Raw genomic sequence first — 25,537 nt, 5'->3', positions numbered from 1 at the left:
CCGACACGGTCAAACTATTACGTGACGGTCATCGGTGACGAACACGATCAAAATGTTCTGTGACGGTTATCGGCGACCGACACGGTCAAAATATTTTGTGACGGTCATCGGTTTTAGGCGGTAAATCGTGTGTCGGTGACCGGTACCCGAACGTATTTGTTAAGAAAATATCCTGTAATATACTTCATTAAGGGGTTCAACAGTTTTGTGGTTTGACTAGAACAAAGTAGATAATGATATGTTTGCACGCCATTACGAAGCCGATAGAGGACGACGAAAGTTGCTGACGACATCGAAAAACGGCCACGCTGCGAACGAACGAATAAACGGAACGGAACCGCGACGGGGTTTCGGCTTACATGGAAACTCGATTAAACTATACGACGAAATAACGTCATTAAATAATGCCATTATGGTCAAGCATCGCCGACTGATAAATCAATTGGCCACGGTAACGGACTATCGTGACGGTGAAATTTCGTTACAAGTCCCAGCGGAAATGTTTGTTCCTCTTCTTCGAACGGTAGAACCTGCAGGGAATTTGAATGTCTCCCACATTTTTTATGTGGAGAGAATTTTATGTTTTCGAGAATTTTTGCTGGAGGACGTAGCGGAAAAGAGAATATTTCATGCCTCATTGGTCCCTAGGGAATTATTTATTTATTTTAGTCAACTTTTACCTTTACATACTCGATACGTTATTGATTTATTCTGCGAGAGCCGCGTCGCTTCGTCCGTTTGTTTAATTTATTATTTGTTTACATTGAAGTAAAATTGACGTCGAGAATGCTGATTCATTGGATTTATTTGAATTATTGCGAAGAGGTGTTGGCTGAATTAATTCATTAAAACGGTTCCATGAAAGTGGTGCCAAGTGATTGAATTTATTTTGGTCACGCTGTGAGAGGGTGGTGATTTAATAAATTTTTGCTTGGAATCGCTAATGGAGGAAAATGGACTACGTCAGAGTGTATCGATTTTATAAATTCAGTTTGGATGGCGATTGCAAGTATATTTATTAAATATACTAGATATATTCAGTGCACCGATTACCATTAAATATTTAATATAAATTTAACGACGGTTTGTCTAATATTCTTCGATACCATAATCTAACTCTCATAACCTACAAATGTCGAAAAATACCCAGTATAATTTTAGACGTTACTGCCAAGGAGATTCGTTGTTTGATAAAACTTTGTGTAGTAACAATAATTGTTTTACTTTGTTTCGATCAGTTTAGAATGAACGTCACGTGATCCCTCGATCAGGAACTTCCAATTGATGGACAGGTTCTTAAGGAGCTTGCGATAGGTCGGCCCTCTATTTACAAGGCGCATTATTATATAGCCTAATGGAGCTCCATTAATGCAGCTTCTACCGTGGATAGACGGAGTAATTATCGTGCCATTAAACTTCCGTATAATTTAAACAGTTTCCCCGACGCTCTCTTCCTCTCTATGATGCGCGGGCATTCCGGACCCGGTGTCACTTAACAAATTAGTATTCGTTGGCGGCGCGTAACCCACTCCTATCAATGTTCGTATGATTAGCGTTGAATTCAATATGTATCCACGATTCCACGTCTGTTTGGTTTGTTCAGTCATCGATTCGTCGAAACACCATCCTTTGACCTGACTTTATCGGTAATATTGAAACTCAAAGCCTTGGTTAGAGGTTATGTTACAGGAATCCAGTCCCATTCAGGACTGAAGGATTGGATTGAATTCAAAGGTTTCAGTAAGTTGCCAATTTTAGTAATAATTATCAATTATTAATTATTAGGAACGTAGTTGTCTCTACTGATATCAGTTGGTGGGTTAGACCATGTGTATGTATAGCTTTAGAAGACCTACAGGTGGTCTGGTAGTAGGTACAAATAATCTGGAAGGAGCACGCAGGTGTCTGCTAGTTTCAAGGAGTTATCAGAGTTAGCTTCAGGTGTGTGGATATTTGGAGGTAATTTAAAACTGTCCAAATATTTTCGAAGGCCACCATAGAATACTAATGATCTGTGCTATATGTCTGGAGAAATTGGCAGATATCCACATATAAGTTCTGAGCCTCTGGATATGTATAGAATAGACAGACGTATCTATTATAATCTGGCTAGAAGTCTACAAATCTTGAGAGATTAGGGATCTGTATATGTCTGGAGCAGCCTTTACATAACTCAAGGGCAACCTAAGTATTTTTATTTTTTCGATGTCCCACAAGCTTTTATCAGTGTCTACAGAAGTCTAAAAATGTGCAGAAGCATTGTCATGGTATTAGATATAAAATATCTGAAGCCACTTAGGGATGAGCTCCCAGTGTCCAGGCATCAGTATAATTTTCTGAAACGTCTTTTGCTACCTAACACTTCAGAGCTCTATACAGATCTCTATAAGGACCTATAAGAATCTGGAGCTAATCTACAGGTTTCGAAGATTTGCCAACATGTTTAGGAGCACTAGCATGGTATCCAAACATCTAAAGCTACTTGGGGATCAGCTATCACTGTGTTTAACCATTAGTACAGGTTTCTTAAATGTTTTTTGCTGCCTAACATTTCATAGTTCTATGCAGATTTGTACAAAGACCTAGACAATTCTGGAGGTACAGGTCTCCCAAATTTAAATAGACCCATACAGCTATTGGGTGCTACCTTGTGACAGTCTGAAAGTGTCCAGATACATCTGTAGAAGTTTGCAGCTACCTAAAGGTACCCAATACATTTGGCACTAACCTGTCAGTACCTTTATTTTAAGAAACCCCACCGTACAAAACGACCCCTTAGTCTAATCAACTGGTAGGACTTAGAAAGGGGAAGCGAGTGACACATGAGTGTGTCATAAATTAGGTCTTTAATGTGGCCCCAAGTGTGTCTGGTAACTGTTTCATTGAAAACGTCCATCCGTCAGTTACCAACAAAAGCAACAAATCACCTGACCATAGCAACGATTCCCAGTCTTCCGGGTGGCATCCTGGGGCCAATGAGAATTTCGTCATTCCTTCTATAATTATTATCGCCGTCACGACGCACGCCCGTAGGCGGTGTGCTCGCCTTCCCACGACGCGGGTATCAAGGATGAGACTCGACTGGTTTCGGCTAAAATTACCTGGCAATCACCACAACCCTAGCCAGCGGCTCTGCTTCTGGGTGAAGCGCGCGATCCGTCGATCGAGAACTCCTGAAGTTGTGGTAGCTTCTCCCTGAGCCCGATCAGCCGTCCCGGATCCCCGTGTAATCCGACAAAGTTTTACTTTCCACCGGTTAAACCCCCGGCTGGATTTAATTCCATCCAATCTGACAGAGAGTTTCATCCCCTTGATGTCTCGGGCGATTGATCCGATACGGTTTCACCCTCCTCCTACCTTCGAGAAATTTTGTTGCTCGCTTCTGGGGGTCTGCCAAGATCTCTCCAACCCTTGTTCCCGTAGTGGCTTATCCGCCTTTCATTTCGACTGTCCCACGCCGGATGCCACGGGTATTTAATTATGACAAAACGCTTGATGCCTGATCCCACTGGATTTAGACCCTCTTTCCGCGTCTTGTGTCCGATCTCGGGTAGCTTGTCAAGCTGCACACACTTCTATTTCCGTCCCTCTGGGAATTTCATTCTTTATTGCCGTGTGTCTTGCTGGCTGGCTGGCTGGTGGTATGACAGTTGAAGGGTTAGGTCACGGAACGTCAGCTTTGGGGATAGGTTATAGTTAGACTACCGATGTTTATGAAACTTCACAGGTTCCGGACAATGAATCGCACACGATGGAAATTGGATTTTTAGGTTAGGTCGTGGAAAGTCTGCTTCGGGGATGGGTTGTATAGTTACGCCAGCGATGTTTATGCAACGTCACGGTTCCAAACAATGAACTGTGAGGATGGAAATTGGATTTTTAGGTTAGGTCATAAGAAGTCTGCTTTGGTGATAGGTTATATAGTTACAGCAGCAATGATTATGCAACTTCACGATTCCAAACAATGAATTCTGACGATGGAAATCGGATTTTTAGGTTAGGTTATGGAAAGTCTGCTTTGGGGATAGGTTGTAGTTGCACCAGCGATGTTCATGCTGATTCACGGTTTATAATGTGAAAGTTAAATTGATATTTTCTGTACTAAGAGTTTCATTGTGTTACATTAGTAAGCTTGTTCATATTCAAATGTTAAATATTTCGAGCAACTGCTTAATGAGTCACATGTCACTCCACCCGAAACAGGTGCCATAAACAATTCATGGCCACTGCAAGGCACCCGCGTCGACGATTAGGCAAACCCTGGCCTGAGTTCAAGTGTACAACTGCTACGTTTCCCAGATCCGAGCCATTTCCATCCTTGATGCGAGCTGATTATTATTGTTTACGACGCGGGGATGACCGTGCAATCTTAAGTACCATCTAAATGGTATTTATTTTGTCATTAGAATTTTTACAATTTTTATCCATAATAATGGTACAGACCTTTTGGTTTAGCTGCCAAATTCTAGCCTTTAATTCTGATACATAGGGTACCATTAAATAGTATTTATTTGAGCGTTACAATATTTATAATTTTTGTTTATAATAATGGTTAGGACGGCTCGGTTGGGTTGAGTGCTCAATTAACTCCGACACGTCAATTTTCATACGACGACCGATCGATACCGCTCCCGGCAGGACGAACAAGGTCGATGTCCATTCGCTGAGAATCAGAAATTACCCTCATTAGAGTTTTGAATGGCCATTAACCGGCCCCCGTCCAGCCGCCTTCCAGGAAACTTCCTTTAATTGGCAATACATGCGTTCGCAGGCGTCGTGGGTGGTCATACGTAATCAGGCTGTTTAAACATGCTTGAACTCCTGACGGAATATTGAAACAGCTCAAACAGTGTTCAATCGATTCAAATAGTTCAAATCTTTCGAGCAGTTCAAACAGTGTTCGATCGTTTCAAACAGTTCGAGCGTAATGGTGTGATCACAATTACTTATTATTAAAAATAGTCTTAATAATACCGTATTTGTCCTCATTCCCATCAGGAAAATATCTTCAATTTGTTTACAAGATTTTCACGAATGTACAAGTCCAACATGGTTAACTGCAGTTTTTTAACTGATAGGATCTACAGCGAAGTTGACTAATTACATAAGTTTACTTCGCTGTAGGGGTTGGAAAATGTGAAACCTCGTTTATTTGTTATTATATCTTTGAAATTTATGCAATTTACTGTTCCTTTTACAATTGTTCCAAAAGTTCTTATTTATTTAATAGTCACTATTGATTTTGTGCTTTAACCTTTGTCCTTTTAACTTTCTCAAGATGGCCGCCGCGGCGGTTTCTTGATTAGTAGGCCGCGCGTGCCGCGGCGATAATTCACCGTCGACGAAAAGTCAGGGATCGAAAGTGATCGCGTCGGATTACGCCCGTTTCTCACAAGTTTAATCGCACCCGTCATCCGTAACATTTTATGATGATCTAACGGAACGTAAGCCTTGCAGTCACACCATTAACTTTCGATGGTAATCTTTCAAACAAAGACGCCGACCATGGAATCCCAGTTTCCGCTTGTTTAAACAATAATATAATTATTCTATTAAAAATCCTTTCTATTAAAAAAGAAGCAGACCTTTCGAATTTAACTCAGTGAGATAAAGACAACAAGAGAAAATCTAAATAGTACTGTTGAGGGTACGTTCAGTTTAATAAACAAAATTATAAAATATTTATTAAACTTGTTGTGTCACACTATTTCTATTTTTATGAACTTAAAATTTGTTCTGGAATTTTCTTCCAACAAATCCATTTTGCTTAACCTATTTTTAGAAATGTAAATAAACATTCTATGGATTTAATTTTAGCATCTTTTGTAACAAATGCATATTAATTGTATGTCTGAGGATGTATAAAATATTGAACAAATTTTTAGAAATTTTTATAAATATCCTATGGATTTAGTTGGAACATTTTCTTACAACAAATTGATACTAAAGTCTGGGAATATATAAAATATTGAACGAATTGTGGTTCTCGCTTCAAACCTTCGAAATCGTAAATTTGACCTGTTTTTATAAATTTTAGTGAATAAAGTATGAGAAATAGTTATTCGAAGATATAGAGTGCAGTAAATGGAATAAATAAACTTTTAATAGGAAAATGGGAATAAACTTTTGCGATTGACTGTGTAGAAAAATCGAAAGAATGGATAGAACGACGAGGTCAATATGGCAACCGAAAAATAAGAGGATCGAAAATATCGAGGAAGGTTTGCGCTAATTACTTTTCGATTGACACGAGGGCTTTATATTCATCAGTCATCCATGACAATTCACCCCCGTGGAACCTCATCTGGCTTGGCCGCGGCAGTATCGATTGGCGTCCCAGTGGAATTGACACGAAACCGAATAATTGAAGGTGTCAAATAGCGAATATGCTTGGGACGTGTACCGAGATTCCCGTAATGGCGGAACAATGATGCATGATGGGCCTGCCATTCCGGAGTAAAAAAGAAATCGATTAACCGTGAAACGTGTATATCTTAGTACACGTCGAAACAGTGAAAAGTTACGAGATTATTTTTCTAGTAACTGACGTGAATATAGAAACTGAATTAATAAACAATACAAGAAGTTTCTTTAATTTTGATCCTCTACAACTGAAATAGAAATGATTCTATATATTCTACAGGTGGTATTAAGTACCATTAATAAAATAATAAATTTAATAATTACGTTAAAAGAAATTAATTTTAATAATTACGTTAATATTCTTTTAATTATGTAACAGTATACTTAGTTCTGCAAAAATGTATTGTAGGTATACTTGGTCGTTGTAACAGAGAACTATATTGCCATTTTCCAGTAATGTGTACAGTTGAGAACAGTAGAAGGATAATAATGTTATTCAAAATGGCCGCCTCGTGTGTATACCCATCCCATGACACTTTAACGTCATGTTCTATTGGCTGCATCGTTTGTAACCAGTATTGCCGTACATGCACCTCATTCTGAATAATATTTTTAGCTCATACTCATCCATACGCATAAATTCTAATTAAATTAAAACTTCAATGTTCGTTCTATCTTTTATTACAATCTAATAGCAGGATAAGGATATTTCAATTTTGAATCTTATCCTGCACTCTTGTCCCTTCTTCCAATCCGAAGATCTTCAAAACCCCGTATGACTCTCTCAAATTAGTATTAAACATAAATAGCAATAGGTGTCAATTAGAATTTCTTTTTATTGAATCATCATTTAGTAACTTTTCAATGTTTATGGCGGAAGTTATTCGTGATCCAACTGAAAATTTTCTGAAAAGGTTCTGGGTCCAAAAACCCTAACCCAGGGGACACATTCCATTGAACCCCAGAAAACTAGCTTCGATTCTCGTGTTGATCGTTATATCGATTGTACTTTCGATATCCAACAAACGTACCCTGGTTCTCGGCCATAAAATCCACCGACAAAAGTGTCGTCCAAAGGGAACGTGTGGGCGGGTATCGATTCGAAGTCAGAGACAATCTCCACTTCGCTCGGAAGACGGGGTTATTTACGCAGCTCCCGTCAGAGATAACCGATTCCTCTGCATCCCGAAACAGGCACGCTGACACGTGCAGTCGAGCTTCTCGGAGCCGACAGATTCCCCATCGATCGTATTCAAACAACGGCCGTAATGAAAGCACTCGGCTAAACGAGAAATCTCCGCGAAATCGGCTCGAGTTACCTGGTAACCCTTGGCAACTGGGCGAAAGAAAAAGACGTATCAGCGGGGGCTCTCGGTTTACCTTTCCTCTTTCGCGTAGACGTCAGAAAAAACCGAAGGGATCACGAACGTTGCATAATCAAAATGCGGGGAATAGAGTAGAGCCACCTGTATCCGAACGAATAGGGAGACATGAGTGTTTAGATAACAGAACGTTCGGATAGTAGAAGGTTCCAATACTAATAGGTTCGAATAGTAGAAGGTTCCAGTATTAAAAGGTTCGGATAGTAGAAGGTTCCAGTATCAAAAGGTTCGGATAGTAGAAGGTTCGAATATTAAAAGGTTCGGATAGTAGAAGATTCCAATATAAAAAGGTTCGGATAGTAGAAGATTCCAATATTAAAAGGTTCGGATAGTAGAAGATTCCAATATTAAAAGGTTCGGATAGTAGAAGATTCCAATATTGAAAGGTTCGGATAGTAGAAGGTTCCAAATATTAAAAGGTTCGGATAGTAGAAGGTTCCAATATTAAAAGGTTCGGATAGTAGAAGGTTCTGACATTCGAACGTTCGAATACAGGAGGCTCGACGTCTAATCCGAACTAACAGGGAGTCATAAGAGTTTGGATAACAGAACGTTCAGGTAATGAGGAGTTCGTATAAAGGAGGCTCCGCTGTACCAAAAAGGTAACCTGATCGATTATTCCAAGAACTTCATCTTCCAACGTAGTCAGATATAAATTTCCATAGAATTTCCTTGACGCTCGACTCTTCCTGGAGCATGACGGAATTACCGGTGCAGTAAAAATGGATAAGACAGAAACCTGGATCACGCCAGGATCAAGAATATTCCACCCGGTGACTTTGCTGCGTCACGAGAATTAATTAAGCTTCTCTCTCCCGTATTTTTAGACACGTCTGCATAATTGAATGTCAATTCCATGCTCGTTAACGACCTAGCTGCTAAACATAATCGCCATTCGCGCAGTTGGGGGTGGACGACGACAACCGAGTCGCGTTTTATCCTTTCCCCCTTGTGACGGAACCACCGTTTGCCGTGAAAATTGTTACTCAAAGCACGCGTGATTCCATTTATAATCACGCTACCATCCCTATTGGGTGTGCACTACAGGGAAATATCGATACGTCGCGATGAGAAACAATAAATTCGAATTTCCCGCGGTTTGTCTCTGTAGTATCAAAATGGCGCCTAACCGAAGGTTTGTCACGTCATTTCGTGGGATTTGTTACAGTTTAGGCTATCAAACAAGACAGAAAAATTCACTTTATCTTATGTACGCATCGCGTAACAGCATAGAAATGAATTCCAATAGTTTTTTGGTCGTTATGAATCGGATCCATCAGTCCGAAGATACTTACATCGATTAAATATGGCGGAAGACGTTCCGCTGTGAATATTCGTGTACTTGGTTTTTCGTATAAATTTTTCGAGAAAGTCAATGTCAGCGAGATCGTATCTTTGGACAACCGTGACCCGATGACGTTCGTTTCGTTCCGTTTAGAAATAATACTGCCACGCTAAGCGTCATTGCCAGGTGATCGTGGTTGCAAAACAGGTGAGATCATTCTCGGTAGATTCGCTCGAAATTAAGCTCCGTGGTTTAGTTGCAACAGCGGATGATGTCATTGTCCTTGCGAAGATCATGCGGATACGTGATTCATGATAATGCTGCAGAACCTCCCGTATCCGAACTAACATGGAAATGTAAGGGTTCGGATAATAGAACCAACCCTTTTCTCCTACAAAACTTCATTTATTTACAAATCAAGGAAGTTTGACAGTTTGTTTAAATATTTATGGATCCCATATCTTTTTGTTGGGAGTCACTTTGTTCGGATAGTAGAACATTCGAAAATCAGAATATTCAGATAATGGCGGTTCGGATACCAGAGGCCCTACTTATTACCTCGAACAAGAGGCTTTGTACATTTTTCTCCGCATTTTTTTTTATCATAATTTTTTTCGATTTTAATCCATTTTTCTCCCATAAAATCCCCTCTATCTCAGTCGCCCCACCCGTTTCGGGACCCATCCGCGTATGTTCCACCATCCTCGTGAATAATGCAATGACACGAATTTCAGGATTGTGTTGAAAAAATTTGTTAACTTGATTTCCATCAGATGCGGAACACTGCGAAAATATTTTTTTTAACCGCGCGTACAACACGTTTTTCGCTGCGGGTAGAACTGCCGCCTCTTTCTCGGTTGCGCCACTCGTCGTCCCGAGACAGATGCTCGCGTATTCGCGGACGAATGAGCCGGAAGTGGACCAGGCCACTGCTAATGAGTTTCGAGAAGGCTGGACGAATATCCAACGGATGAATACGGGGCTGGGTTTAATGAATTGCTTTCGTTGTTAAATGGGGGATTTCGCGAATCGCATGCTTGGAAACCGAAATAAACACCTAGGTGTCTTCGTTTTTTACGAAGTTGCACCTGGATGTGCTCGAAGCATGGGGCGAAACATTACGAGTGTATTTACATACAAGGTGTCTCAATTGTAACGCACTTCATGAATGATATTAAAAAAAGAAGTTAACAAAAGGGTATCTAGCATTGTTGATAAGGCATGTCAGATATAACGAATATAAATAAATAAAATTACGGAATTGCTAAAGTAGGTAATTAAATTAAAAATGATTGAAAATTGTTGTTTCATATGTTGCTATTTTTATGGACTTAACTCTGGGATTTTCTTCAATCAGGTGCACGTATTGACACCATACAAACTCCTCTTAATAATTTTCCTTACCTTCAATACCTGCGGAATTAATTTCGATGTTCATTATAAGCGAGACACCCTGTAGAATAGCGAACTGAAATGTTATTACGCAGTTTTCTCCTCCTTTTAGACGTCCGACTGCAATTTTTTTTACAATTTCAAGGGAAAGGACTTATCAGTTACCAGTTCTTAATGAGACTTCATCCTCTAATTAACGTCTTATCAGGGACCCTCATTAAGGACATATTCCGTCTGAGAACACGGTTTGTCTGAAATGACGTTTAACCCCAATTAATCGGAGACCTGCGTGTCGATCACGAAATTCGACGACAAAATACCAAAATCGGTAATATATAACTATAAATAATATTATTATTCTTTTTAAACGGTACAAATTAACAAATACTAAGGAAACAACACTGGAGAGAAGGATTTCCAATCAATCGTGTTGCAATTTAATTAAACTGTACCTGCGTCGAATAACACTCGAACAAACCGCGCGTTCGAACCTCGGAATGACACGACTTAAAATCGCTGACGCGCGACAAGTCCCCACCATGACAGTTGACGGGTGGGGAGGAGGCGGGAGGCGGGAAAATCGAAAGTCTGCGGCGGCGGTTACACGAGATTTCGAGTTCTCTTCAAATATTTCGACGGGCCGGAAAGCCGCTCTTGTATCAACGGACAATTACCGTGGCTGGATCGACGAGGCGTCTGTCGACGCGATAAATGGCCGCCATTGTGTGATGCTGGGGGTACATTTGCGGAAGAGCTGGCCATCGATGATGGGGACAATTCTCGTGGAACACAATCACTTTTCACCGGGTGGAAAACAAATCTCGGCCCTGAAATTTCGTTGATAACGAACGTGATCGATGAATCGACACAGGCGGATTGTGAGTTAATGACGTAATTAGCGATTGAAGGACGTTTGGAAAATTGTTCGGGGGTGCTGGAGCCTACGATTTACTTGGGAAGGATTGGTAATTAGTGTGGGCGGTTTAAACGCGTATTTAATAACAGATTGCGAGTTAATAATTACCAATAAATATTCTGCGTTTACTAATTGGTTAATCGATACATCGTGCTGTTACACCTGGTACAGCTGGGGATTATGCTTCTCTTAGAGTGGTTAGCGTTAATCGTTCGCCAGGGATTCGGTATACAGGATTATGTCTGTCGAACTGTCTCAGATGTGTTCGAACAATCAGGTAAAATTGACTAAACCGATTTAAATATTTTACTGTTTCACATATTCTTGTTGAATTGATTTATCATTAATAATACGTTATTGTCCCATTGACACTTGACAGTATGAAGTAACGTCAAACCTGTCCAAACGATCAGACAAACTGTAATTAGAAGTTTATGGTGTCCCAGTGATGACAAACTGAGTCCAATAACAACAAACTCAGTGCAACAACGTCAAATCTGACCATACCAATTTTTGTTACAGTGTCCGAGTTCGCGCAGGAACTGGGCGCTGCGATGGAGAGCCATTCAGCGAACGTTCGACGTCTGGTCGACGAGTTTCGTGGCAGATCCGGAGACACTAGAATGGACACAGGAGGCATGCGACGGGTTTGGGAGAGTTTGCTGCGTCAGGTAGAGGCTGACGCGGTAGCTCACCTGGACCTGGCTGCAGTTCTCCAGCAACAATTGTCCAGACCCACTTTGGAAGCCAGTTTCCATAGGAAGCTTCAATCCAGGAAGGCAAGTACCCTCTAGTTGACACTGATTAGACCAGCAAAGTTGAGACAACTGTGAATATTTTTTTATACTAGGTACTAACGTTAGACCATTCAAACTGGATCACCTTGCTTGATACCCATTTATGTAGTAACGTATTCTAAAGATAAAAGTAGTTAGTGATTAGTCTAAAGAGGATAGGGTGCAGGGAACATTTGAATACCCCTGATAAGAAGAATGTCTTCCTGACAACCATGCAGATACATCTTGCTATTCAAACTGTGCATAGCGAATGCAACCTTGTCCTTAATGAGATTTTCGTATCTCCAGAGGTATCAGGGGTTCACAGGTACAAAGGTGTCTTATGACTTAAATAGTGAAAGCTTCTATGATTGCGGGTAAGAGTCATACTTTGTATCTATAGTTACTGTCTATTTGAACGTGCATAAGGTTGCACCTTCAGTGGATTTCAACGTACATTTACATTTTGTGATCCAAGCTAAATTGAATTTAGTGATTAATGATTAGTACTCCGAGGCCACGAGCCTGGCGTTGAAATGCCCGGCCTACTCAAAGACTGTCCAGTCTAGGGGTGCCATTACCCGGGGTAATTTTTCTCCCGGCGTTTCCACGCTTCCCAACATTATAAGGCCCGGCCCACTTAGATGGTTCGGGTGTACTTTAGATTAAATTTACCTTAGACACAGGTCTTAAAAACCACGTCACCTTACTTTCCACCAAACATACAGATGTCCTACTACACCTGATGATCGTCTTCCACTTCAGATATCTTATCATACCCAATGATCACCATTGAAATCCAGTCAAAGATTAATCTCCCTTCTCAATGTCCAAGACCCTCCCTACACCTAATGATCACTGCCAAGTTGTTTTCTCCTAATTCCTTCCCCGAAAGCCCTCAGATACCCTCTAACTAGCGCTGGCTAACGAGCAATCGAATCGACGTTCCTTCCAGGTGTTCACTCATCGCGAGGCTTTTGAGCAAGTGGTGTCCAAGTCCGAGGAGAAGCTGCAGCGTGCCCGCGGCGACTACAAACGCGCGTACGCCGCGCTGCTGATGAGCGACGCCTCGAGCGAGCAGGAGCTGAGGCGCGGCTACTTCGAGGCGCACAACGCGTACATCCTCCAATTGAGGGCGACCAATGCGATTACGGAACGGTACCAGACGCAGTGCCTGCCGGGTCTATTGGGCGATATAGCAGAGGTATACGAGGAATTATGCGGATTGGTTTGCAAATGCGTCGCTGGGATATCGGATTCAGCGGCGGAGCGAGCCGGCGAGCAGGCCAAGCGTTATCAGGGTGTCGCCAAGGAAGCTCAAGTCATCGTGCCGTTGAACGACCTGCAAGTAGGTCTTCCTTGGTATAATCCTGCAATTTTTTCGGATCTGAATCTTCCCTCCTAGTTCGCGTTGCCTACTGAATTACCGCGTAACCCGACCGGATAATTCATTCCACTCGAGAGAAGAAGCTGGAACGGGACTTTATCCCTCGACACAGTTCTCTGCGTGGAGTTTGAAATGATTATTGGCCATAGAAACGCGTTCAGCTGCGAAGACTTTCTCTTCGTGAGGCTTCCCTCGAATAGAACGCTTCGTCTGAATGTAGACTCACTTCGTGATGTAACTGTCTGTTGGAGTGACACGTGACCTGTTGGTTAGCATTCCTAACCTCTCAACGGGCACCTTGGTCCTCATATAATCCCTACTCTCTTTTTGTGTCCCCTAGCACGGGATACGAATTTCTTTTATTGCGTCTATACTTACATAGGGTGTTCCTGAATTTTACGATCAGAAAGCACCAGTGTAGAGAAACAACTTATTGCAAAGGAGGCGATGTAAAAGTGTAATCTGTTTGTTTTTGTCAAGATATTATAGACTTTTAGGATTTGAATATGTGGCTAGATTCTACAAAAAACGTGATTCTAGTGAGTAAGTGGGTAATCTTTTGGTCGTAGTAATGAGAGAGGATTCTGCCTTCAGCTTCTAGCACGAAGTCTGTCAGCCACGGCGACGCCATCGAAGAAGCCAGCCAGACGTTTGTTCGTCGCTCCAGGCCCTCCTGAACAGGTGCCAATGGAAAGAATCAATCAGATACCCTGCCTGAGGGATGAGCTGGCCCCTACTGGTACCAACACGCTGCCGTTAATGGAGGATCTTCGAAGAGAACACGACGGTCTTAGCCAGGAGATCTCGCGACTTCAGGACGCTTTGGACGCTCTGACCCGCATGCAACGCAAGTATGTAGATAGAAGAAACACAGTTAAAATTATTGTTGTAATAGTAGTAGCACTATTCCACCTACAGTGCCTTTTTCTTAATCACTGATTGACTGTTGATATTTTCAGAAAAGTTTTTCATTTCATTTATAAAAATGAGGAACTTACGGTTTCAGCAGAAATGATTACAAATGTTATATTTAGGGTATGATTTTGGTGAGGGGAGGGGCAGCAAGTCGTACCAAACTTTTGGTTGGCAGTGTACATTTAGTGACTTTTCTGAAACTATTACCAATGCATCAGTGGAACTAGATGGCAGCACTGTAGGTAAGCTAGTGCTGCCATCTTCGTAACGACGATCTTCTTTACCTTACGACAAGCGTTGACAAACTGACCACTCAAAATTATTTCAAGTGTTCAATTGATTTTTGGTGGCTGTCTGAAATTGAAGTAGGCTCTGATGAATCTTTGCCTGCGCCAGAGAAAATTATTTAAAATTTTAATGTTAGAATAAAAAGGGACTCTAATCACCTCTTGTTCCATATCCCATTGGTCCTTCAATCAGTGAAAGACAAACACGTGACAGAGAAGCAATTTTACACAACTTCCTTGCCGAAGAAAACACTCGACCCTTTTAATTCCCTGAAACACGAACCGCTGAACGGGGTTTCCCTTCTCTAATTTCAGGAGCGCCGAAAGCAATCTTTACACTAAAGTGGCCGAGCTGCAGGAGGACATCTCCATAAAGCGTTTCGAACTTGGCGAGGCACAGCTCTATCTGGCGGCTGTGCAAGCACAGGTATTTGTCCACAACTGTTATTCACCAAAGAATTCAGAAAAAATATTTCATTCATTTAATGACAATACCACTTTACCTCTTTTTTTTAACGTTGAATATTAACAAAAGGCACTTGATGCCATAATAAGCTTCTTCACTACAAAATATTAAAATTTTTTTTAAAAACGCCTCAGTTTTTTTTTAGCTATATGCAATATATATAACGCACTTTGGGGCAATCAGCTGGACTAACTCAATTTTGAATTTGATTCTTAATTTTTTTCTCAGTCTTTTTAAGATAGCCTCATTTTTGTTGAAGGTGTTTTTTATTATTTTTTAAGCTTACCAATATTTCAGAGGTATTTTATACGATTTCTCTTGACGTCTCCGTTCCCTATGACAGCTATTGCAAAAAGCATTATAATCGATGATTCGTCTTCGCGGCGATACGTCTTCTATCTCGGGGGACATGTCCAATCCGGAAGTCACGAAACGACTTCTCCAGCCCTCCTTTCTCCTTTTCGTTTCTTATGGTCGTTCCGCGGGGCAACTTTTCCGCATCGAATGAAGAAAGTTTCGACAATCCTTGTTGCGGTTTTCGTGGCGAGAACAAATACGGCTGAGTTTTCCGAACTTAGGACGCACGATACGGGTTCGTGTTCTTTGCACCATTGGGTGGACTTGATAGTTGGCCAATATCGGTCTTCAGTACGAACCTCATCAATAATGACCCTATTTATCTACCAAAATTAACCTCCATCGATGGCACTATTAGTTCATTCCTTGAAAACGATATTATTTTTTTATGTAATTGATCCTGAAAGTTCAGTTTGAATTGTTTCTGATAGATTGAGGCCATTTCTTCTGAGTCAGGAATTCGTGTTGTACAAGGGCACTTTGGTACTTCGAAAATTTCATTTTTTTTAAACTGCGCAGGTTCGTTGTCGACCTCGATAGAAGCAACAGGTCAATTTTCGTTTTTGTTGATATTCGGTTCTTCAGGGTGAAACGTCCCCTTAAATGCTGATGCGTCTTTTTCTATTTTCCTGTGACATCTTGAAAACTATAATACATGTAAAAAAAACTGTAAAAATTTAATAGCTTTCCGTGTTCTGTGAAAGTGTCCAATAAAATTGTTACAAATTAGTTTTTTAAATAAATAAAGAAATAAATTTTTAATAATTTTATTGTACACTTTTCTAGAGCACGAAAAGCTATTGAATTTTTATTTTAACAGTATTTTTACATCTATATAGTTTCCATGATAAACGGGAAAAGACACATCAACATTTGGGGGTGGTTTCGCCCGGAAGAACCAAAAAATTTTTTACCAAAAATTTACGGGTAGTTTTGCCTGTACTCACAAGCAACCCAGAATGTATCCAAACCCAAAATGCTCTTCCCACCCAACCTTCAAATCCCCTGTCATCATCAGTCAGCAAAACCTCTGCACCAATCAGATGACCCTTCCCTCGATCGAGTGGCTGAAGAGGTATACTATACCACTGAAATCCACGGCACCCAAGATCGTTCGCGGTGCCAGGGCCAATCGAAGAAGTCGTAACCCCGCGACACGGCAAAACGAGGAGCGTTGTCGAACCGATGAGAAAGAAAGAACCGGTCACGGCGGTGTTCTCTACGGCCCTCGAGTGGCGCTCCGGCTCGATTAAAATTAGCACGAGCCTGCCATTGTTCCCTTCCACGTACGACGGACAAGTACAATGCACCTCCTCGGCCGGTGTGTGTACACCTGCACGTGCGGACGCATTTCGAGGCAGTCGACCGCCACTTTCGTGCCTCCCGCGGCTCGACGCGCCCGGGGAATCCCCTTTCCCCCCTCGCCCCTCCCCCTTGCCCCTCCCTCAACCCCCTCGCCCCTCCCCTCTTGCCCTCGTCCCTCCTTCTCCGCGGATAATCCGACTCGAGCGGTTGAGACAAGGCGGCGGAACAGAAGCGGAACGACCGATTCCTAACCGTGAGTAAATCGACGTGGAATCCTCGTCACTTGTGATTAACGGTTTTTTTTTTTGCGTATACTCTTGTGTAGATGATTTTTGTGGGGAGAGAATTTTTATTTGGAGAGATGTTCGCTCTGATTTGTGCGATGAATGTGGACTATTTTTAAAGTTTAGTGGCGGATGATAGTGGATGGATTTGATAGTTCTGGATGTGAAGTTTCGTTGATTTAACGCTGGGAAGGGTTACTGGGTCTACTTTGACCCGAGTGGTCAGCAACCTTCTGCGGCTTAATTGTTTTTAGTGACTACCTGAGGTTAGTAGTTGTTTGTATTAGTTCGATTAAAAAGGAAGCAGTTTGTGGAGGAATTTGGTGGAAGGTCTGTGGGGGTCCAAACAGACCCACGTTACAATGATTGCGTTATCGTACAAAGCGTCTGCCTTCCAGGGGTTTATTGAGCGAATTTAATTCCCACTTTTTAATTATCATCTTCATTTACACTCAATTTTTCGGTTCTGTAACAGTTTGTATTGAAATTTTGTTTGGTGTATTTTTTTCACACTGATGCATGTATTTTTTTACCTGTTTAACCTCCCGTATTACACCTTACTCTTGTTATGTAAGTGTGATAAAAATCTTATTATAATCATTATGTAGGAATGTCTTCGATAACGTGGATTTTTACTTTCAACCTACTTTCATAAATGTTATACATACAGGAATTAAGTCCGAAAAATATCGAGTCGAAATTTAAAATATTCCGGTGTTCGAAGTGTTAAATATTGGATTGAGAAAAGTTAGAAACGAACTTCTGAAATAAATTATTGCTGACCTTTAGCATTTAAATCACCCCGCCGCTTTAAAGCTATGTTCCTGGCATTTGAATCTCCCGCCAGACGGCTGGTACTGAGTTAACATCAAATCTCCAACTTTAATATTTATCCCTTCACTGTTTAGGTGTAGCCTGTGGAACCACATGAATATTTTTAGAATACTTTCTTTTCATTCAATAGTTACTTAAAAATATATCTGCTAATTTCGATGTTTTAATCAATTGAAGGTGAATGACATTATAACAAAATGCTGGACCTACCACCTTGGAATTTAAAACGTCAAAAACTAGCAGAACCAATAGCTTGTATAAAAATTGTTTTTTTTTTCCTTTCAGAAGTATCATCACAATATCACCACAGTATTCCTTTCAGTATACCGTTCTACACGTTACTCGAGCTTCCCTCCACGCTTTCAAAGCAGCTTCCGTGGTTCTTACCGCCCAGTACTCGGGGACTTCGTGCACCCTTGCTCGGAATATCGATAAATATTAAACCATTCGAGCTCCTCGGACCGTGTTTCCTATAGATCCATCGATTCGAGCACAGTTTCGTCCCAGACGTTATTTTCGCGACGCCCAAGGGACCGACTGGTTTTCCGACGGTTTTCGATACGTTCCATCCTCTTCTCCTTTCATCGTTTCTTTTTGGTACAGTTACACTATGTTTGTTAATAGAAAATTATCTTCAACATAGTTTTTGTGATAGTCGATATATTTGAGACACCCTGTATATAAAGTAATCGACTCTTAATCCTAGAACTCCCTAGCAACGGGGACTTCCGGATATCCAACTTAAATATCTATTGAGAAATTTTATTTAATTTTTTTAAACCTCTGGAGTTCTAGGTTTAACCCTTGGAAGACGTATGTTTTTATGCATTTTTTGGAACGAATTTTATTGTGAATTGGCTTTCTCATTTTATTCGAATAATGTAACGTAAAAACCACTGACTTGAATTAATTATCGGAAGCTGTTCAGTTGGATAAATTTCACAGAAACACGGGGTCAAAACAATCGAGCTCTTGGCTGTAATAAAATGTTCAAAACAACAATAATAATAAAAATGAATTTTTTACTGCACTTAATACATCTGTATTGAGTACAAAAATAGGGAATAAATATAATAGTGTGCTGCACGAAATAAGTTTAGCGTGCAATATGGCCGCTGTCACTGAACCTAACCTAACTTTAACAGAGACAAGAGGGGACGCGCAAGATAGATTCGTCGTGGATTTTTTTCATATATTTCACATATATACCGCGCGGAATTCAATAATATTGATTTGCATACGACTTTCGAGTATGCGAATGTGCTTGCACATCGAATGCATCGGTCCCCATCGAGAACGATTGGCCTGATTCGGGCGTTCCGCACGGGCATTCGCAAAATACCTGAACAACGACGTGTCTTGATCCTTCGAGTGGCACGCGGACAGTTCGAATACCACGAAACGTCTACCCCCCTCCTTTCTCCCCCTCGAAGGGTGGGTTTGGTATTTGGAACGACCTCAGACGGTCCTCTTTCGCTTTGGAATGTACTCAAGGAGTTCGAGAAAGGGAGAATGTAATAGTAATAGCATGATTTTTATTAGAGATACGATCATACAAGTAACGATTTCATAATACGGTAAATCCTCGATAAGTACTCGCAAGGACTTTTACGTTACATGCTTTTGCTTCATCCCCACTACTGGAGGGTTCATCCAGGGACTTCGGCCCGAAATGCTGTTAATGAACTGCAAAAATCGTGTCCCTCTGTGATAACTTATCCAAAGCAATCCCAAGTTTCGAGCGTTAATCGAAGATTTACCGTATACCTGGGCGAAGAGGTGATTCCATAAACTCGATGTTCTAAAAACGGGTCTGGGACTAGGTGTTTATAGTACTCACCGAGTGGAGTAAAAAATGTCTAATCAACATAGGTTATAAAATCAAGCCGAAAGATCACGCCGAAAAAGTATAAGCCTCTAACGTCTTAGATCCTTTTTGTTGGATCACCTTGTATAGTGATTAAATCTGTTTCGTTCCGCGTGAGCTTAATAATGGAGAAGGTTCCCTTTCCTAGATACCAACTGCTCACCGTTATGAATCTAATATCGATAATCGTTATCGTTAATCTCTGTCGGTAAATAGTACCAGGAATCGGTAATCTCTGTCGGTAATCAATACCAGGAATCGGTAATCTGTGTCGGTAATCAATCATTACTGTCGGTAAAGAGTGTCACCACGTTGACCTTGAAATGTCGAAAAAAATTATTCCTCTACAACATTCGTTCCTTTATAAAGAACAACTTCGACACCCCCCCCCCCTCCCTCCCGATATCTTTTCTTCTCATCAAAAGTAACGGAGACACTTGAGTCTTCCTGAAGCCAAATTTACCAAATCTGTCCGAATTGTAATATGTTTTATTTGTTAATTTTCCTGCATTTTATATTACTTTAGTATTAAACTTACTACGTGGATCTATCTTGGGCCTATCAGATTCAACCCTGAGAATCGTTGGTATCATCATGAAAATCACCTGGCGGGTTCATCGAGTTACCGAACTTCGGACAATGTATTCAATCTCGCGTACAAGAAGCATAAACGCGGTGTTAGAGTAGCGACACCCCATCTACTAGGTTCTCTCAGGGTCTCAGACATGCAGATTGGAGATTGAAGCAACCTCGTTTAATCGGCTGGCTTTCACGAACGGGTCGATATTCGAGGGGGGTTGGAAGGGGGAAGGAGACAAGTCCCGTTGAAATTTTCAACAAGACGCGTCCTAATGGGCCACCAGATACTCGTGTCCGTGGTGGAACAAGCCGTCCAGTTATCGATAATTGCTTGGTCTCAATCAGTCTTCGTAATTTACTTCGCGGTTCCACGCGGTCCTTCCACCTGGGTTGCCCAAGATGGCGGACCGGTATGCGTGAAATGGCGTAGGACGCGTACATCGTCTTTAGAGCGTTGTAATTCCCGATACGTTGACGAATGTGAGCGAAAATTTTGAAAAGTATCATGTCCCATTACATTCCAGCTATTTAAGTACTTTTATTGTATCACTGAATCTATTACGAAACAATATTTAGTAATCCTCATCTAATATCAAAACACGAAAAAGATCCACAGGGTATAAGAGTAACAAAAAAATCTCTAACTAAAATCAATTTATTCCCTCCACTTCCCCAGTTATTCCCAAAAGCGTACAAGATTAAAAAAAATCATTCTAATCGTCACTTAACAATTTTCCTAATGAAAAATTATTCCATCCCCCTCCATTTCACAGATTACCCTCAAAAGCGTACAAAAATTCATAGAAGATCATTTGAATCGTCAACTAGTTCCCAAATAGTCAATAATTCTAATAAAAACATAGCCCGTCCCCCGCCACGTCTCCAATTACCCTGGAAGGTGTACAAGAATTCAAAAAAGGTCGTTCAAATCGCCAACTACCTAGTTCACAAATACCCAATAATTCTAATAAAAAACTAGTCGATACCCCTCCATTTCCCTCCATAATGTTCGACATCCCCCCCTTTTTTCCGTCACATTATCACAAAACCGAAAAAAAAAAAAGAAGACAGAAGAAGCGAAACTTCGGCTGCCGCGCATAAATACACCGTGGCCGAAACCGCGCGGGTCGTCCGGTGTCCCGCCGCGCGAAGGAACGAATAAATACGGCGCGCAATCGCGCGACATGCGCCCTCACAACTGGGTCACTGTTCAACACTCGCGTCTGAAAATCCATTCCCGGCCCCGTCGAGTCCGCGTTCCTAGGTCAGGGTAGCAGGAGCCAGCCTCTGAGGATCCTCGCAGACATGGGTTGGACAACGTTACGCACACGAGTCGTTAGTATCCCTCTTTGAGTCACACCAAACGGCGTTGTGCACAGGCTCGTGGTCTCGATCGTCAATCAAGTCGCCAGGTCACAATATCAACCGAAACGTGACAGGACAGTGGTGAAATTGTTCACGACTTCATTCTCCAGCGATAGATTCGTGTACCTGGTGTGTTGTTTCATCGTGGAACACGGTGCGTTTGTTGCTACGCAACAAGATGACACCAGGCTGTTGGGTGTACGCTGGCTGCAGAGGTGGGAATTGTCGACGGGTTTTCGTTCGTTTTCAGTGCATTTCTCGACTGGCTGGTTTTTATATCGTGTGCCTTTTATTTTTTTTTTTTTTTTTTTTTTTTTTTTTTTTTGGTCGGTGCGGGAGGTTAGTCACGTGACCGATTCCTTGGTTCTTGACGCAGTGTAGGTGTCTGCGGGGGTTCGTTGACACGTGGGGGAGGGTGACACGTTTTGGATCACGTGCACACACATACAGTTTGGAAATTGTTGTTGTCACCGTGGTTTCGTGTGACTGACGGGATTTCGCCGGGAGTGAGAATGGACTCTTCTGAGACCGTTTTGTGCTGTCTCCCGGAAATTGGTTGCGTTAGCGTGTCCTGAGGCGGGAAGGCAGAATGTGTGCTCTTGGGGATGATTGACGTCCAATTTTCGAGAGGTTGTGTTCACTGTTCTTTAATTGTTCGTAGAAAGATGGAATACATGTGACGGACACTTGGTTCTTCCTTGTAATTGGATATTTTGTTTTCATTCTTGTGATAAATTTTGATTATTAATCACCGCGAGCTACCATCTGTGGATATTTGGATCTCTTCTATTGCAAATTTTGTAAAATATTTGACAATGTTTTGGATGCAGTTTTTAATGATTGAGTATTTCGAAAGTTTGATACATTTTCAGTTCTGAACGTTTTCCATTTTGAACATGCTTAAAAACTGGACAGGTTTCATGGATGTTGAAATTATTTAAGATTTCGAGGAATATTCACGAAATTGTGAATGTTTTTAAAATTTTGAGAATAATAAAAGACTCAAAATTATAGAAAATTTGTTATTTTGATCTGAATGTCTTTGACATTAAAACTGTTTAATTGTTTGAGAATTTGGGTGATTTTGACACTTTTTAGAGTGGTAAAAATGTTGGATATTGTAAATTTTTTAATACTTATAATATTTCGAACGCATTCGATCGAGAGAATTCACAATAATTTCTGAAAGACCAGGGTCCATTCTAGAGCTCGGTTCTTGAAATACCATACGGTTATTGCACTTTCACCCTTCATTCAGCTTCCACCCACCACCACCTGCATCTCCTTCGAATCAATGAAAGTTCGTACAAATTATAATATACTCACAATATAATAGCATATATGATCATTTGTTTTTTAAAAAAAATTTGAGAAACAGTGAATCTTGTTTCCCAATATATTTCTGAAATATTAATATTAACTTTTCATATATATTTCAATGCAGTAATAGAGTTTATGTCAATTTGTAGAACTGTCATTGGGGTAGTTTTCTTTTTTTTTATTTATTTCTAGAGGAGATAAGTATTGAATAGTACATTGTAAGGTGACAGCGAATGTAGTTTGTGTGGTCCATGCACTTTCACTGCATGAATGAAGTCTCCACAATATATTCAGTCCCTGATACAATGGCGTCATACATAGCAGCTTGTTTGTGATCAATAGCGATCCGAGTTTGAACAATAATGTTCATTACGGCTGAAACGATACTGGGAACAATAAAGCCTGATCATTCACACATGGAAAGAATCCTTGAAATACCATTGACTTTCAGTTCCTTTGTACAGTTACTTGGGACCTGTTTCTAACTGTACTTATTTCCAGTTACAAATTTCTTTTGGTATTTGCGTAGTACTTATTCAGTACCTACTTGGTACCTACTTGATACCTAATTGGTATATACTTGATCTGTACTTGGCACCTACTTCGTACTGACTTGGTACCCACTTGGTATTTACTTGGTAGCTATCTTGTACCTATTTTGTATCTATTTGGTACCTACTTGATACTGACGAAGTACTTACTGGGTATCTGCTTGGTACCTACTTGGTACTCACTTGGTACTGACTTGGTACTTACTTGGTACTTACTTGTCACCTCCTTGATACTTACTTGTTTCTCACTTACTATTATTTTACATTAATTAACTGATTTGATAATCATTTCTATTTATAAACTCAATCAGTACTTACTAATATCTGTTCATAAACTGATTTCAATTACAATTCTGAGTTCGATTAGAATTTCCATTTCTGAATTTATTTTCTCCCTATTCTAATTTACTTCCATGTCTAAACTTATTTAATACTCACCTCTGTTTAATAACTTATTCCTGTTTTATTTGGTTCTAAATTTCCTTCTTTGTCAGATTCCCTCGTTCTCTATTGTCTCTCGTCTCTTTGGTGTACATTCATTTTTGCTGTGGCGCAGGAAGAACCTTGTCATTATTATGATTGTTTTTATGAAACTCTAGATGTTTAAGGAAATATAAATTTTTGTGGACCAATTTATAGAAACTGGATTTGAAATAAAAATTCTTAACTATATTAAGGGTTCTATCGGATTCCAAGTAAAATGAAAATTCCATTGAACTTTTTTTTATACAATTGGATTTTGGACAGTTGTTAATATTACAAAATACATAAAATCCTCATTCTGGTTATTAGATAATGTCAATTTGGGCATTAGAGAAGCGCGAATGTACTCGTAACAACTGAAACACTTCGATGACTAAATGACTCGAAACAATGGAAGAGGGGGAGGGGTTGAACAATCGAGTGTCCACACATTGTACGCGCACAGGTGCACACGGGAGTGTGTATCTCGCACAGGGCATCGGGTGTGCAGAGTCGAATCCAATTAATGCCGGGCTCCTTCGTCGTATTAAAACCGTGTGCTGGCTTCCTCTTCCATTGGATATCTATTTACCAGTCGGTCGCACACCACCCGTCACGCAAGTCGGCCGGAAACGCGGCTATTTCCATTTGCAGCGACCTGCGAAAACCGATGAGCACCCTCCACGGAGTTTCTGTAATTTTTCAGTGAAAATGATACCGGTAGATTGAATATTACCACAATAATATCAGTGATATATCAATATCAGTAATAATATCAGTGGTACATCAATATCAGTAATAATATCAGTGGAACATCAATATCAGTGATATCAGTGATATTTATAAAAATGAAAGAAGTAGAATGGATATTATGAAAATAATATCAGTGATATAAATATAGTAATAATATAAGTGATGTCAGTGATATTTATGAAAGAAAAACAGAATAATAGAGGAAGTTAAGTCGACTCCAAATGGATATATTATCTTTGTTGAAACTCGTTTCGTAATTTTTCTTTGCAATTACAAATATTAGGAAGTGTCTTAATTCCACTTTTTACGAAGCAGTTGTACAAATGCAATATTTAAGAGAAAAAGTGTATTATTATAATTTCCGTGTCAATTCGACGAACAATAGACAACAGGTGTCCTTATTAAAAGATTTTATCTAGATAATACCCAACTACAGTGAATATTATGTAAAGGAATATTTTTAAATATAATAATCTAGTTATTGAATTATGCATGCAAATACTTTAATTTCATTTCAATAATAACGTCAGTATATAGTTTCAAAATCAATTCTACTTATGTTTAATACCAGACTGAGAATAGCATTAATTTTAAGTAATATTCCAAAGTATTTTTAATGATTGAAATTTTAATTGGGTAATTAAAATGTTAAATATTATTATTAGCCTAGCTACATGGAAAAGTACAATCG

General features: G+C 40.3%; 1 protein-coding gene across 1 annotated transcript in view; it reads left to right on the top strand.

Annotated features, from left to right (window-relative positions):
- The window catches only part of LOC107187076, an 82,014-nt gene that overhangs the window by 41,996 nt on the left and 14,481 nt on the right, over nucleotides 1–25,537 (top strand). Inside the window, exons 3-6 of the mRNA XM_015575082.1 lie at nucleotides 11,861–12,117; nucleotides 13,070–13,462; nucleotides 14,096–14,352; nucleotides 15,019–15,130. Of these exons, the coding sequence (XP_015430568.1) occupies nucleotides 11,861–12,117; nucleotides 13,070–13,462; nucleotides 14,096–14,352; nucleotides 15,019–15,130 (1,019 nt within the window). The remainder of the gene's footprint in view (nucleotides 1–11,860; nucleotides 12,118–13,069; nucleotides 13,463–14,095; nucleotides 14,353–15,018; nucleotides 15,131–25,537) is intronic.

Source organism: Dufourea novaeangliae, unplaced genomic scaffold, assembly GCF_001272555.1.
Source record: "Dufourea novaeangliae isolate 0120121106 unplaced genomic scaffold, ASM127255v1 scaffold96, whole genome shotgun sequence".
In the NCBI taxonomy this organism is placed as follows: Eukaryota; Metazoa; Arthropoda; class Insecta; order Hymenoptera; family Halictidae; genus Dufourea; species Dufourea novaeangliae.
This window is presented reverse-complemented; position numbering and strand designations above follow the sequence as displayed.